Here is a 17,270-nt window from a genome sequence, read left to right on the forward strand (position 1 = left end):
GAGGTTATCCATTTTGGTAGCAAAAACAGGAAGGAAGATGATCTGCGTGGTGATAGACTGGAAGAGGGAGACATGCAATGAGATCAGGGTTTCTTGGACACTAGTCACTGAAAGTAAGCATGCTGATGCAGCTGGCAATGAAGAAGGCAAATGGTACATTGGCCTGTGTAGTGACAGAATTCAGGTGCAGGAGCAGGGATGTCACAGTGCAATTGTACAGTGCTTTAGTGAGACTACACCCAGTGTATTGTGTGCAGTTTTGGTCTCCTTAACAATTATCCTTCCCATTATCAACAGGATTGTAATATTTCTATCTCCTCACCAGGTGCTGATTTTCACTTCCACATGTGGGCTTTGGTATAAACTTTTCCATTTTCCAACACAAGCACAGTGATTCCTTCCCAGCTGCAAACATGCTGAACCCTTTCTCCTTTGAGAATCTCTTCTGACTGTGAACAAGGATTCTGGCTCCTCCCTGAGCCCAACTCCGCCCAACACAAAATCCTCCCTCCTCCCTCTCTCTCTGCCTGCTTTATTATTCCCCCTTCAAACAATTGGGAACTGACGATATGGAGGTGCTGGTGTTGGAGTGGGGTGGACAAAGTCAGAAATCACACAACACCAGGTTATAGTCCAACAGGTTTATTTGAAAACATAAGCTTTCCGAGCCTCGCTCCTTCTTCAAGTGTTAGTGAGAGAGGTAGTATCGGACACAGAATTTATAACTAAAAGATCAAAGGGTCACACCACTGATGAGGATGTATTAAACAAACCTAAGATGCAGTTAAACCTTTAATTAGGTAGAAGGTTTTAATTATTAATATATATATCAGTAAATCCCCAAATTTCTTTCAAGTCACTGCCCTGAGAGAACTAAATATTTTATCAGTGTAAAGAAAAGGTGACATTTTAGATCAGACAATGCATGTTGGGTGAGAGGCCTTGTTTAGAATCTGTGTTTTGGCCTTGGAGTCAGATTCTTCTATCTCTCTCAGGTGAAGTCTCCTTTGTGCTCTACTGCCCTAACGGTTTAAAATTTGTTTCTTATTTAGAGCTTTAATGCATTTAGCTTTATGTCCTGCTACAGTAGTCAACACCTCACTCAGGATTTCAGATGTTTGAAAGGTAATTGACATGATTAGGCTGCCTGTTTAATTTGCTTAAAATCTATTCTCGGTCTAAATCTGACTTATACTCTAAAATTGAACTTCAAAAAGATGATTTGATTTGATTTATTGTAGTCACCTAACTACAGTGAAAAGCTTTCTCTGCGAGCAGTACAGACAGATCATGGCAAGCAAGGACATACAGATCATAGGGTACTCAGACAGAGTAAGGCATTCAGATTACACTGTATAGGAATTGCACGAAGCAAGGTCAACATTAACAATGTCAACATTATTTGAAGTTAGACAGTCCATTCATTAGTCTAACAACAGCAGGGAAGAAGCTGTTCTTGAACTGCTTGGTGCGTGTGTTCTTGCTTCTATATCTTCTGCCTGATGGAACAGAGCATTGGATGGGTCTTTAATGATATTGACAGCCTTTCTGCGGCAATGAGAAGTGTAAATGGAGTCCATGAAAGGGAGGTTGGCTTCTGTGATGAAATTCCCACTTTGAACCAAATTCCCAGATGTACTCACTGAGCCTTTGTCTCACTCAGGTGAAGTCTCCTCACAATAGTAGTGTTCCTTCCTGACCATGTGGTTTAAAAATCCCTCTCTTAGATAGAGCTCAGATTGAGGAGACTGGACCTGTACTCCCCAGAGTTTAGAAAATTCAGAGGTGATCTCATTAAAAGTTGTATAGGATTATACAAGGGGGATGTAGAAAAAGCTTTTTTCCCCTGGCTGCGGGGTGGAGAGAGTTGATACTAGAACTAGGAAACCCTGTCTCTGGATAAATAGCCGGCCATTTAGGACTAGGATAAGGAGGAGTTTCTTCACATACAGGGTGACAAACCTTTGGAATTCTCTGCCCCGGAGGGCTATGGAGGCTCACTTCCCTTCTATATTCAAGACTGATCTCAATAGATTTCTAGATATCACCAAAGGGTAACAAGGGTAAATGATGTTGGGGTAATGGACCTAAGATGGCAGAACAAATTCAAGTATCAACTGGAAGCAGATGTGTTTCATATAGAGCAGAAAGAACATTGTCTTTCCATGAGGAAATGTTTGTTTTTCAAAGGTATGACCTAATCTTGTTATTACAATATACTTTTACCTTTGAAAAACAAATCCTTCCAGTTATGGAAAGGCAATGTTCTTTTTACTCTATTTGCTTCCAAGACATCCACTTCTATTTGTTGCTTACTGTGTGAGTGAAACCAATTTCTCATTGAGACTAACAAAAGCCTAAATGTCAATGTTACCTGAAGATACAATTCCATTTTCCATTTCTCAGTCCATGCACTCAAACTCATGTGTAATGATGGGAGGTGGTGTACTGGCTTAGCCTTATATCCCTGCACAAATCATTGAAGATGGCAGGCTGAGAAAGTAGTTAATAAAAATGTGGGACCGTGGGCTTTAGAAACAACAACATTAGTGAGAGAAATAAGAAAGCTGTGATCAAACTGGTTTGCCCTCAACTAGATTATTGTGTCCAATTCTGGGCATTACTTTAGAGAGAACATGAGAGCATTTGTCATGATGCTGTGGCTTTAAGAGGGTATTTTGTGCTGTTTTGTTTTGAAGAGAAGTTGTAAGGCAGAGGTGAAAGCAGTCTACCAAAACCACTACAGTAAACAGATTGAGAGGCCTTGGGGTTTTTTTTAAAAGTTGGAATAATTGAACCAGCCTGTGGCCAGCTCTCCCAAATTGGAGTTTCTAGTTTTTTTCTTAGTTTTTAGGTGTAGCTTTCAGCAGTTGCTATTGTGGGCTTGAAGAAGGGGAAGCTATTTTTCCCTCTCTTGATTACAGCCAAAAGCTGGGGGTTCTTTTCCTAGGCTGCTAGATTGCACTCGGGACAAAATCTGTTTTTCTGAATTTGCCTTTTTGCCAAGGAGTGTGTTTATGGGATGTTACTATATTGGAACTGTTAATTAGTAATAGTTACAGTATTTCTTATTCTGTTAAGTTTTCCAACAGAGTTAAGTTATTTTAAGTTCTTCTTTCCGTTGTTGTATTTTAACTATTGCATTTAAATAAATTGTGTTTAGCTTAACGTTGAGTAGTTTGACCAGGCGCATTGCATCTGGAACATGGCACTTTATATTTGCCTTTAAAATAAGAAAAAGTTATGGTCTAGGCTACCTTCTTAAAATATTTTGAATGGCTCTGGTCTTGTCCATAACACTTTGGAGAGAGTGCAGAAAAGATTCTCAAGAACGATTCCAGAGGAACTTGAGTTATATTGATAGATTGGACAAACCTGGATTCTTCTCCTCAGAGGAGAAGTTTAAGAAAATATATATGTTCAAAATAATGGAGAGTCTGGCCATGGTAGATGAGGAGAAGCTGTTTCTATTGACAGAAGGATCCAGAAGCAGAGGACACGATTTAGGGTGACTGGCAAAATGAAAGTCAGCAATGTGAGGAAAAACCCTTGATATACAGCAAGTGGTTGGGATGATCAGTCATTATCTTATTAAATGGCAGAAGGTGTTGAAGGATCCAAATGGCCTACTTCTGCTCCTAACCTGCGTGTAGAAATGACCTGATTTAATGTTAAAACTGGCTTGAAGGCTCAAATGGCTTCCTCTTGTTTTTGGCAACTCTGAGGATTTTCCCATACAATCTTTGACACCAGTGGAACTGTGAGGCTGAAGAAAAAAGAACAATATAGCGTATGAAGATTTTATGTCCCTCATGCTGGAGTATACTTTCAAAAAGAAACATTCAAAAGCTGTTACGTACTATGGACTGCATTCACTTTGTGTAGGGAGCATACAGTGATACTTTGATGGTTATATAATCAGCACTGGGTTGAGAAAGGTGCAAGAAATTGTAAGGAGCCAGGTGATAGATTGATCTGCTTGTGTCCGTGAGATTGGCGACGAAAAGGCATTGTATCCATAAAATCAACAACAGACTGAAGCCGCAATCATGTGGAAGGACAGCAATGACTGAGACACCAACGACCTCTTGTCCGTTTCCAACTCAAGCAACGATGAAAACTCTTAGCACTCAATAACTTAGCTCTGATGCAATACAGAATAAAAGTCAACAAAGCATTTATTTTAATTATAATTCTTGCAATAAATTTATGAATAGCTGTTTACACATGAAAAGAATTACATTCCACAATGCATTAGTAACAACAATGCATTGTTCCAGATTCTTCAAATAACTTTGGTAAAAATGTGTTTCAAATGAACAATTAACAGCATGCAGAATAAAGTTACAGAATGAGAGTATCATTGGCAATGAGTTTCACACCAGATAACTGAGACATTACATTCTGGGAGAAAAAAGTGGTCAGGTATTAAAATATTAAAAATTAAGAATCACAAATCTGTACAGTACTGTCACATTATAAAAATAGTATATAAACGAGCTAAAGAGAGTGCAAAAAATGTGACCCTACTTTCAATGGTAAAGGTTGAACAGGCTGTGACTGTTTTTCTTGAAAGATGATGCCTGATGCCTGCCTTTTTGATGTTGAAAGGTTTTGATGAAGTACAGATTGTTTCCATTTGTGGAAAAAATTGCTAAAGTCCATCAATATAAAATTGTCATCAAGAAATCAAATAGAACTCAGAAGAAGCTTCTCCACCCAGATAGTGGTGAGAATTTGGAACTCTCTACCAGACGTGATGGACTCCTGTCCTAATGGCAGGCACTATGGGTGTACCTACATGAAATGGAATGCGGGGTTCAAGAAACAGCTGACTGCCGCCTTCTCCAGGAAAATTAGAGATCAGCAATATGTGTTGGCCTTGACAAGCAACACTCGAATTCCATAAACTAATTATTTACAAACCTGAGACAAATAATATGGATGGTAATTAATTGATGGTCATAGTGCTGGTGTTGATAAACACATGAAATAGGCAGCCTCAAATAATTATGCTGATAAGAGTTACATGAAGAATGATGGGATGGCAGCTCATTTTGAGTGCAGATGTTGGCCTGGGCAGGATACAATAAAAGGCCAATCTCTTTGGTGTTCATTCAATGTTATTTTATCTGACATGTTGTTGTACTGGTTCTGTTTGATACAATTTGTAATAACTGCAGGACCCACCCTTCAATTTCTCAGAATAGATTATATGTTTGCTCCACTTATTGTGTTATCACATCCATTTTTGTTAATGAGGATTAATGTAAACATTGGTCATACCACTAGCAGTCACAAAACCTTCCTCAACATGTATGTAATATATACCCCATCCCCGGCCTTCGTACCAGTTCTGCTGTATTAGCGTCATTCCTACAGCTAGGTACAGCACATGACTGAATATATGGTACAAAAACTTAGTGATTGCATGAAGCGTCCAGTCATCCAAAGGCTTGCATTTGAGAGACATACCTTCAAATCTCACCATAGTAGCTAGAATTCTAAATTCAATTAAATACATATAAGATAAAAAGTGAAACTAGTGGACTATGATTGTGATTCAGAAATAGCTGCTGCCTTTATGGGGTCTTGACTATATGTGGCTCTAGACTTAAGGAAATGTGTTTGACTCTTAAGCTGCCCTTTCAAATAGCCGATGAAGTCACTTTGTTGTCTCGCCATTACCCTCTCGAGGGATATTAGGATTAGGAAATAAATGCTAGTCTTGTTATATATTATTCTATATATATTCTATATATTCTATGTATTCTATATATTCTATGGTCTATATATTTTTCATTTGAGTAGAGGAGATTTAAAGTACAGCAACACCATATGAGTACTGGATGCTTTCTGTGCTGTAATGAAACAAATGCAATTTATTGTATTGAGTCAGATTTCTTTAGTTAATCGCCAACTTCGCTCAGATTAAATAAATAAAAACCCCGGCTGCAAATATTAGGGTGGTTGTGCATTGAATTTTTCACTGAATTCAATTGCATGAAGTAACTTTTCGCTCAATATTTTGATGCTGCTATAGTTGGGGAGGTCCAAGGTCTTGCTACAGGTGTAGGCACGAGGATACGAGGAATCTGGTTCATTGGTCCGGCTTTTCAAAATCGTAATACAGTAATTCCGAATCCCTCCTGCTGGGATTCTGTCAGTTCCTGACAGAAAGACTAAGGATGAGAGGAAAGTAATCAGTGAAATTAAAGTCTAATTCAGACTATACAGATATAGTTTATTCATAAAGGGCAAAAGAATGTTTGGGATCTCAGATCTTCTTTGCGATTGCCTCTGAAAGATAACAACTCGTACCCTGTGGTATCACATCTGCCATATACTCAGTGGCTTCAGCCTCCTCTCTCTCTGGGCTCTCCACCTTAGGATCCATAAGTGCTCTTTGGAGATGCTCCTTCCTGATTCTGCATTTAGTCTCAACAGATGCTAGCTTTCAATTAAGGTTGAGTTTCATAGAATCCCCACAGTGTGGAAACAGGTCCTTCAGCCCAACTAGTCCACACTGACCCTCAGAGCATCCCACCCAGACACATCCCGCATAATTCACCTATTCCTCACATCCCTGAACGGGCAATTTTAGCATGGCCAATCCACCTGGCTTGCACAACTTTGGACGGTGGGAGGAAACCGGAGCACCCAGAGGAAACCCATGCAGACATGGGGAGAATGTGCAAACTCCATACAGACAGTCGCCCAAGAGTGGAATCAAACCCGGGTCCCTGGTGCTGTGAGGCAGCAGTGCTAACCACTGAGCCACCGAGCTGCCAATGTAGGGATTTTCCATCCTCAGCCCTGGTTCTTTGACCCTGCTTTTTGTGGCTGAACTAGAAATAACTACAAAAAAGCCAGTAGCATCAGTGCCGAATGTCCAACTTAGGTGGCCTATTTTGTGGATGGAGTTGGTTAGCTCAGTTGGCTGGATGGATGGTTTGTAATGCAGACTTATGCGAATTGCATGGGTTAAATTCCTGCACTGGCTGAAATTACCATGAAGCACTCTCCTTCTCAACCTCCTCCCTTGCCTGTGGGGTGGTGACCCTTAGGTTAAACCACCACCAATCACCTCTCTCTAATGAGAGATTTGGGACTTGTTACAGTTGTCTTTAAAACAGAATGTGAACTTCAAAACCACCAGCAAAAATGCCCAAATATCATTTAAGAACATTTCACATATTTAGTCAATAAATCAGCAGCCTTGATATTATTCACTCTAAGGCGCAAACATCTATATAATTATGCATTAACCTATCATGAGTAATTGTATCAAAGACATTCTAGACATAAATAAGCAATAAAATCAAGATAGTCTTGGAAATGAGGGACTTCAATGATGTGAACAATATTGGAGGCTGGGATTGTTCTCCTTGGGCCACATCGGGTGCAGAAAAAAATTTATGAGGTGTTTGAAACTTCTGGAGTGTTTGATAGAAAAGATAAGGAGAAATTGGCTCCCCTGGTAGAAGATCCCATAACTAGAGGACATAGACTTAAAATCATTGGTGAAATATCCAGAGGGGAGATGAGAATTTCCTTTGTGCGATGAATTGTTCTGATCTCGCAGTCATAGGCTGAATGGATGGTGGAAGAACACTCAATGGTAATATTAAAAAAAGAGTGAGGTGGAAATACTTGAGAAAAGGAATAGAATGCAGGCCTATGAGGAAAGAGCAGGAGAGTGGGACTAATTGATGAACTTTTACTATGAACTCACGCAGTGAGGCCACATTCACAGCAGCTATGTTCTTAATGAATGGTGGAATAGGCTTGAGGGACTGAATGGACTACCTCTCATCCTACTCCTAATTAGCATGCTTGGATGGGCTGAATGTCCTCCTTTAGTGATATACACTAGGATCCTTTATGGTATCTTAAGATCCAACACCTTGGATGGCTACATTAATAAATTCTTTATTAGAATCATAGAATCCCTACAGTGTGGAAACAGGCCCTTAGGCCCAACAAGTCCACAATGACACTCAGAGCATCCCACCCACACCCATCCCCCTGTAACCCACCTAATCTACACCTCCCTGAACACTATGGGCAACTTAGCACGGCCAATCCACCTAGCCTGCACATCTTTGGACTGTGGGAGGAAACCAGAGCACCAGGAGGAAACCCATGCAGACATAGGGAGAATGTGCAAACTCCACACAGTCAACTGAGGGCAGAATCGAACCTGGGTTCCTGGCGCTGTAAGGCTAACCACTGCTCCACTGTGCCGCCCAAATAAAAACAGTCTCAGCTTGGTAATGAGCCATGTTAAGATACACATATGTCCATTATGGCCATTTAAATGCACAAAGCCTACTTACCAAGAAACCGCTTTTTCTTCTCTTCTGGTAAGCTTGCAAAGACTTTCCAAAAATTCCTGACTGCTCTGTCAGTTTGTTGGTAATCGCAGTATTTTGCATTCTGTAAATATAAAACATTGTTTGGTTGGCACTGTATTCCCTCGAGTTTAGATTAGGCCACAAGACCAGAAGATGTAACAGCAAACATAGGTCACTCATTGCATCGAGTCTACTTCAGTGAGATCATGGCTGATCTGAGTTGAGGAGTGATATAATTGAGGTATTGCAAAAGATGTATGGTCTCAAGTCCATTCCCATCTTTCCTAAATGTCTTTTTGAAACCCTTTGATCAGGCCTCTGTCCCTGCAACAGAGCCCAAATGGCTATTACCAAAGAGACAAATGACATTCTTTGTAATGTAATCATTAAGTATTAGCAAATGGAGGGCACTGATTTGATGATTACTTGAGCAGATGTAAAGAGATTCGTACTGACATTCGGACTCATCAGTGAGGAGGTTGTACCTGTAACGGTTCAATCTGGGAATATACCAAGTAAAAATTCACTCCAGTTTCCTCCTTCACCAAATGGCGCTTTCTTGGTAAGAAACGATGGCTCAGTAGTTAGCACTGCTGCCTCACAGCGCCAGGGATCCAGGTTCAACTCCACCCCATGGGCGACTGTCTGTGTGGAGTTTGCACATTCTCCCCGTGTCTGCGTGAGTTTCCTCCGGGTGCTCCGGTTTCCTCCCACAGTCCAAAGATGTGCAGGCTAGGTGGATTGGCCATGCTAAGTTGCCCATAGAGTCCAGGGATGTGTACATTCGATAGGTTAGAGGGGGGTGGGTCTGGGTGGGATGCTCTGAGTGTCAGCGTGGACTTATTGGGCTGAAGGGCCTGTTTCCACGCTGTAGAGATTCTATGACTATTTCAGCAACAGAGGTAAACTTTCCCACCTCACCCTTCTCAACTAGTCCACAGCTTTTGATACAGTTAACCTCCTCCAAAGCCTCTCCACTGTTGCTCAGGTGGGTGGGATTGCTCTTATGTGGTTCCATACTTATCCATCCAATTAAAGGCAGAGAATCACTTGCAATTGCTTCTCTTCCTACCCCAGCACCATTATCGCTGGTGCCCAGGAATCAGTCTGGCAAATCTTTGTTTCACTTCCTCCATAGCCAGAACATCCATCCTCACATAGGAAGACCAGAACTGCACACAATATTCCAGGTGTGGTCTCACCTGTACAATTAGTATCCTGTCCCTACTTTCTCCGCTATACCCTTTGATCCCTTTAGCCCTAAAATCTACATCTAACTTCTTCTTGAACATATTCAATGTTTCAGCCTCAAATGCTTTTTGTGGCAGAGAATTCACAGAGGCTCACCACTCTCTGGGTGAAGAAAGTTCTCCTCGTCTCAATACTAAATGGCTTACCCCACATCCTTAAACTGTGACCCCTGGTTCTGGCTTTGTTGATGTGGTTTGAAGTTTTTAGAATCATAGAATCCCCAAGCCTCTTTTGGACAAATGTGCTATGACACTGCATTCATTCCTGTACAGACAATCATTGTCAAGGACACTGAAAAGTAAATATGCATCACAACGCCATACCTGTTCCAGCAACTCCCACTCGTATTTGGTGTTCCCCTGGATAACATCCCTTAGTTCTTCAGGTAGGAATGTGTCCACAATTGGCAGTGAATATATGCTCCTGAAACCTCTAGAAAAGGCTTCAAATTGTTTCTTCACTGATATGTTTAGCTTATAATCCACCACAGCATCAACATACTGTTTTCTATTTAAACAAAAATAAAATGAGATAATGCATAATGTAGACATGACACCTCCATTTGATCACCTTAATCATCTTACCACAAGAAAACACAAATAATTTCATCTGTGTGTGAAATCTTTTGCTTTAGAAGTTCATATTCTACCCTGTCTATCACATTGGCTTAATTTCCTGGGAAATAGGAATGGACTGCATGGGAGCACGTTGAGCCTGTTGTGATGAAAGATGTATAATTTAGACTTATTAATATCATTTTCAGAAAGTGAATTTGACCACACAGGCAGGTGAATGTGATTCACTTCTATGAAGATATCTTCAAAAGAAAGCAAGGTCAGAGTCCTTGTGAATCAGTGTCTTTATTCCAGCATTGCTCAGAAACCATATGGCTGTAGACCCCTCAGGTGTGTTAATGGAAAATTGGTTATATTTTAATGGTTTACAACAGGTGGGTAAATACTGAAGGTCATTAGCTGGTTTTAAGTTCAGAATAATCAATAATTGATTTCAGTTTAGAAAACACAGAGGTTGAAACTTTTTAAGACAGTTAGAATTGACAGGGGTCAGAGTAAGTTTATTTTTCTCCTTAAAGAAGTTTAGAAAATCTCATGGAAAACAGGCACTTTAGTTGAAAAAAGAACACAAGAACTGCAGATGCTTTAAATCAGAAACAAAAACGAAAATTGCTGGAAGAGTTCTGTAGGTCTGGCAGCATCTGTGGAGAGAATCAGAGTTAATATTTCAAGTCCAGTGACTTCCTCAGAACTGTTCTGAGTAAAGGATACTGGATCTGAAACATCAACTCTGATTCTCTCCACAGATTCTGTCAGACCAACTGTAGTAGAAAACATTAGTTTGTACAGCTTCCAAGTCAGAAGAATTTGGTTAGAGATCTGCACGTTATTAGAAGCTGAGCTCAATTTTACAAGTATTCATGTAGGAATACTCCACAGCTCATTGGAAAGAAACTAGGGAGAATAGATTCAGGAGAATTAAAAAATTTGAACCAGCGAGATAATGTTCATTGTTGGAAAATAGGTTGAAAATGTTGTTTTGCTGTGTGCTACAATAGTTTTCTAAATTGTCTTCTATATCAAGAAAGCTTTCTTTGGTTTCTTCTTTAACATTATAAATTTCTGTTTTGTTTCTACAGCCTTATGTGACTATACTTCTGTGACTGACCATCATGTGCACTAAACTAAATAAAATAAAAACAGAAAGTGCCAATGAAACTCAGCTGTTTTGGCAGCATCTGCAGAGAGAGAAGCAAAGTCAATGTTTCAAGACTAACATGAATCTTCTTTGGAACAGAAAAATGAATGAACAAAGAATGAATGAGAGAGTAACTGGGGGAGCTACTGACAACCATGAAACCACCAAACTTTCGGGAAGCAAAGAATATAATTGCAAACAATGTGAAATACTGAGATAAGTAACTATCCCTAACCAATATATAACACCGTAATCCATAACCAATGGTGCTATAGTCTAGCTATGTAACATTTGATTGAACAGTACAATAAATTGTTACAAATGTCTAGTTAAAAGGGTCATCTTAAGGTCAATCGCAAAGGATCATTATATAATTCCAGGATTCAAGAACTACTCAACGAGCTCTCAAAAGATATGAAGACTCAGCTTCAGTCATTTTGAACAGGAGACAGGAGGTGCAGCACAAGGTATTTCAACATAATTGACATTAGTATTTTTGAAGAAACAAACATTGTGTTCAAAATTTTGATTTTGTACTCATCAGGAAAATTCATAACAGTAGCAATAAAGGGGAAAAAGGAAAAAAAAAACATTTGTACGGTAGGAGAGTAACATTGGTGGCAAATGAACTTTGAGTGGTAGAACATCCCAACAGAATAATGTACCAGTTAGATGTTAACTGACAGCTAACTGCCAAGCTTTGTTTAAATTCAAACCAGGCTGGTTCAGTCTGATTGGTCAAGGCATTAGCCTGAAAAATTAACCTCAGAATGGCTAACTCCCGTCTGTTTTGTTGAGTTGAAAGAGGCTCAGGGTGTGTGTATGTTCCTTCTGTCTGCAAGGAACAGGGCCCTGTGGATTAACATATGTGGCTCCCAGTTTCAATCAGCACTCCCTTCTCATGCAATATAAATTCCATTTTCCTTTTACTTAGATATATCTTGTGAATTCTGCTGGTGAATGCAAGTGGAAAGGCATTGGTAAAATGTGTCTGTTCTCAGTATATACCTCATCATTGTTATCTGTGGGGGATAGGGGTGTGGACTCCCCACAGACAACAAAAGATGTGGATACTGTTCTTGTATAATTCTCCTATGTACCACAAAGGACCATGCAATCAAATTGGATGAGGCAATGAGGAGTAAAAACATGGGGACTGGGGCCAACCTTATGGGTAGTGAATCAATAGATAATGAGAATGAAAGAGTCCTCAAATCCAAGTGGAACAAGGATTCACCAAAATTAACATTCCATTTGATTGCAACAAAAGCTGGTTGAAGAGTCATTTGAGAGGAGAATCATTTGATAGTCATGAGAGAGTCATCACGAAATGGTAAGTGTTTCTCAACAGGGAGACAGAGAAAGGCATCCAGGACAAAAATCTAGCTCTGGCTGGGGGGGATGGGGAGGTGAGGGAAACACAAGAGAGTGTGGGAGGGGAGCTATAGTTTATGCATGTGGGGTTCCTGGAGTCAGCTGACTTTTTAAATGTCTGCTGCCCCCACAGAAATGGGATTTTGGAGTTCCCGGTGTCTGGAACCCGGAATATGGAAACTGGGTCAAGTAAAAGCAGGTTTGTTCTCAGTGAATTTCATTTGGAGAGTGAGCACACCCCTTTGGAGAGCTGTGTGCCCCTCTGAGTGTGGTCATAGAGCCCCTTGAGGTTGGAGGTCAGAGGGTACTTTTGGAAGGGTTGCAAAAAGGTATTTATTTAATTTGCTTTGGGAGTTGAGTGGAGGTTGTTACAACTAGTACAGTCTGGCAAGGATGTCTTTAACTAAATGGAATTAAGGAGTAGGTGATGGCTATATGTTAATTCAGGAATAACTGAACGAGATCTTGCCTGGGTGTACATTTTATATATCCCAATGCAACAAACAATAAGTGGGATTGAAGTTGCTAGAGTGTGAGCTGGAATAAAACTCTGACTAGGAAAGTGTACAGCTGGACTTTTTCTAACCAACTTTTAATATCTGGTGCTTATCTGATATCCTTTGAGGGTGGAGGTCAGAGAACCTTTGGGAGGAGGAGTGTCATGTATCCTTTGGGACAGTTAAATATAATTGATGCATAAACTGGAACTGTTGACTTGTCAAGACCTGTCAACAAGTGGCTAAAAGTCTCAAAATATGGGGTTACCATTGACCATAAACTGAACTGGACCAGCCATATAAACACTGTGGCTAAGGCCAGGTCAGAGACTAGAAATTCTGTTATAAGTAACTCACCCCTCTGACTCCTCGAAACCTGCCTACCATTAATGTGTCTCCTGATTAATGCCCATGCTGGATAATAGGTGAGTAACCACAGGGAGGGAAAGGTAAAGGGTGCTGGTGGGAAATATGAGTTGGGATTGAGTTGGTATAGGGGATATGAGCATGATGACTGGGGACATGTGAGAGGCCATGGGAGAAATGGGCATAGGATGGCACAGGAAGTAAGAGAGACCATAAGGGACAGGTGCAGTGAGGTAGATCACGGGCCAGAGAGTGGGTCATTAAGCATAAGCTGAAATGGGGAGAATGAAAATCTATAGAGAGTGGCTGCAGTGAGAGGCTGGCCTGGGAATGAGTGGCCTGTGAGGGATACATGCAGGGGCAGAGGGTCTGTTGTAGATGGGAAGATAGGCACAGAGTATGTGAGCGGCCTGGGAGATTGGGTGCAGGGGCATAGGGCTATGACAGGTTTCTTGAGGTGGGGAGATAGGCATAATGTTGAATAGGGAGCATGAAAAGTGCCGGGGATGGGTACATGGGCATGGGGGTTTTACGGGCATGGATTGGTGCAGAAGCAAAGGGGTTTTGACAACCTACCCAGGGTGGGGAGATAGGCATAGAGTTGAATAGGGACTATGAGAGGCCACAGGGTATGAGTAGATAGGCACAGGGGGTATGAATGCCCATGAGGATGGGTGCAGGGGCATATGTTGGCATAGATGGGGCACGGAGAGTGAGGGGACTAAGAACAGGAGGGACGTTTTATGTTTAAATCTTAACTTTTAAACTTTGCTTACAGTGTCAGCTTCCCCAGGATGCCTTTCTGTGCAGCCTTCTCCCCGGAACTGAATAGCCTCTTAGGTTCTTTCACATCACCTTGACCCAACTCCCCATCCAGCCCACAACCTTGGATGAAAAATGTGAAGTACGAGCGACCGTTTCTAAGATGTGTTCCAACTCTGCATCCTACCAACCCAGGAATGGAAATTGAAACCTAAGTTTCAATCCCTTCACATCAGAATAAGTATGTTGAAGTAAGTCAGATTTGAAACGATATTAAAGTCTGATCTCACTCTTATCTTCACAAGTAACTTTGATCTGTACTTTAAATAGTTGCATCTATGCTTTGGCTAATAACTTTGCCACTATACACTTTAGAAACTTTCAGCATTAGTTGTGTAATAAGCCAACCTTTTATCTTGTTTAAAACACAAAACTGTGCTGCTGGTTATTGTAAGTTGAAACACTAAGAAACTAAGAGGGAAACACACGTGCTTATATAAATTTTGAGCTCATAGACACTCAGAGGAAACACCTGATATATGGTCATGGTACAAATACAACATTAGTCAAAGACAAATTCGTTCAGTAATGACTGAGCAGTCAATATTAAATCGAGAACATTTACCTATTATGCTTTTGAAGAGGTATATTGCTACCATCAGGAATGAGTTCCTGCTGAATTATGTTGCCATCTGCTGTTTTTTTGTTTATCTGCAAAAATAAAACACAAAGTTATGAAATGTACTTTATTTCCTCCAGGTTTGTCTACAATTCTCAACTATACCCTGCAATAAGTTCAAACTTCAGCACATTTAGCTTTTCATTTACACATTTCCCATTAATCCAATCAATTCACTTAGGCTCTTTAAACTGTGAATTTATTTTGGAGGTGGTTTTGTTTCTGGGCATGGGGAATGGGGTAGATCTGTTGCCCCCATCTCCACTCTGGGCCAGGCCTCATTTTTGGATGGTGCGCAGGACCTCTCCTGTCCCAGAGACATAGTCTTGATATCTGTCAGCTGCTATACAAAAAGAGGAGTGGGCAAAATTAAAAGGAGCAGAAAAGCCCTGAGAGTAGTTTTATGTAATGACGTGCAAAAGAAACTGAGGCCTCTAGGAAGAATTAAAGGTAAATCAAGAGTTCAGTCCTCACCTACCACATTCTCCACAGTGTATTGTGTATGTTTGTCTCAGAGTTTTGCAGAAATTAGGTACCAGGTTATTTGTACACAGGAACTTTATTGCGATTTACCCAATGCTTTAAAATGTCTGCTCCATTCTTGAAGCTTTCAGCTTCTAGTTCTTTCTAGCAGCTTGCAGCATAGTCAAAACATTGAATGATTGATCACTACAGCTTCCCAAAAATGCAGCACAACAGCTGAAACCAATGTAACTTTTTGAAAACCAATGTGCTGTGCCTTATATGGATTAAATGAACCAATGACACCATCTGAAGGAAGATGGGGGAGATTTTACAGCATCATGGCTAATATTTATCCTGAGGATTATCTGGCCATGTTACTTCTTGCTGTCTGAAGGAGATTACGTTACAACAATGACTATTGAGAATGTATTCAGTTGGACGTTAAATGCTTTGGGATGTCCTTGTCTGGGGTAAGTGCAGCATAATTTAAAACTGTATATAAGCCAAACTGACATCTCCTCATTGTATCTCATTATTTTCATTATGGGTTGATTTCAAGGGTTGCATTACCTCTGGCTTCTCCTAGTCACCTCTTGTAATTCAGAAAGCAGTTCAGCAGAGTTTTCTTTTACCTTTGTAAGCAGAATTTTATCACTGGGTGGGACTAAATTTACTCCATTTGCTCTTTTTGTTACAAAATTGACCCAGTTGGTTGAAGAAATCAGTCATCATTGTGCCGAGTCAGAAATCAGGGCAAAAATGAACCATTTCGCTGGACTGCAATGTTGTCTATGAAAGCATAGGATCGTAATAGCAAGAGTTGATGAATTCCTTGAGTCTGCTTTGCCTTTCTATAAAATCATGATTGATCTGATCTTGGCCTCAACTTCACTTTCCTGCTTGTTGCCAATGACCCCAGCCTCCCCAACACCCATTCTAATATTGGGCTCAAATATTTTCTCGGACCCCTGGGCTAACCTCATACAATGAACATTGGGCAGGTCGTTAGGACAATGCAGAGACCTACGCCTGTTTTAGGACCTTATGCAGCCCCAAGCAAAGCAGGAAATGGACATTGGGAAAGCTAAGTTTCATTCTGTCGAATTTATTGTAGAGAGGCTGCCTGATCATAGCATCTGACATGGATTACTGCCAGCACAGCCTCCAGGAGAAAGGTACTTTTCGGGACGAGTGAAGTGCTGGTGGAGGTACAACTGGCAATGCTTCAAACTAATGACATTTGTTCTTGGTCTTCCTGGTCAGAGTGAAAGGTAAAGTCACCATAGTCCATAGCATGGTTTTGTGCGGGGGAGATCGTGCCTCACTAACCTTGAGTTTTATGGGCATGGATTGGTGCAGAAGCAAAGGGGTTTTGACAACCTACCCAGGGTGGGGAGATAGGCATAGAGTTGAAAAGTGACTATGAGAGGCCACAGGGTATGAGTAGATAGGCATAGGGGGTATGAATGCCCATGAGGATGGGTGCAGGGACATATGTTGTCATAGATGGGGCACGGAGAGTGAGGGGAGTAAGAACAGGAGGGATGTTTTATGGTTAAATCTTAACTTTTAAACTTTGCTTACAGTGTCAGCTTCCCCAGGATGCCATTCTGTGCAGCCTTCCCCAGGAACTGAATAGCCTCTTAGGTTCTTTCACATCACCTTGACCCAACTTGGCGAAGATGGTTGGTGAGGGAAAAGTAGTTGATGTTGTCTACATGAACTGCAGTAAAGCCTTTGACAAGGTCCCTCATGGCAGACTGGTACAAAAGGTGAAGTCCAATGGTATCAGGGTGAGCTGGAAAG

General features: G+C 40.9%; 1 protein-coding gene across 4 annotated transcripts in view; it reads right to left on the reverse strand.

The window, feature by feature from the left end:
• Positions 1-4,153: 4,153 nt before the first annotated feature.
• Positions 4,154-17,270, reverse strand: part of LOC109935898 (probable E3 ubiquitin-protein ligase HERC3) — a 56,470-nt gene continuing 43,353 nt past the window's right edge. For 2 of the 4 annotated variants that reach the window (XM_048615306.1, XM_048615241.1), the window contains exons 21-24: positions 14,946-15,031; positions 9,932-10,115; positions 8,340-8,439; positions 4,154-6,182 (exon numbers count right to left, since the gene is read on the reverse strand). In XM_048615306.1, the coding sequence (XP_048471263.1) occupies positions 5,962-6,182; positions 8,340-8,439; positions 9,932-10,115; positions 14,946-15,031 (591 nt within the window). In that variant the 3' untranslated portion in view covers positions 4,154-5,961. The remainder of the gene's footprint in view (positions 6,183-8,339; positions 8,440-9,931; positions 10,116-14,945; positions 15,032-17,270) is intronic. The other 2 variants (XM_048615404.1, XM_048615358.1) reach the window with 2 other exon arrangements.

The sequence above is a fragment of the Rhincodon typus genome, chromosome 1 (assembly GCF_021869965.1).
Source record: "Rhincodon typus isolate 14 chromosome 1, sRhiTyp1.1, whole genome shotgun sequence".
In the NCBI taxonomy this organism is placed as follows: domain Eukaryota; kingdom Metazoa; phylum Chordata; class Chondrichthyes; order Orectolobiformes; family Rhincodontidae; genus Rhincodon; species Rhincodon typus.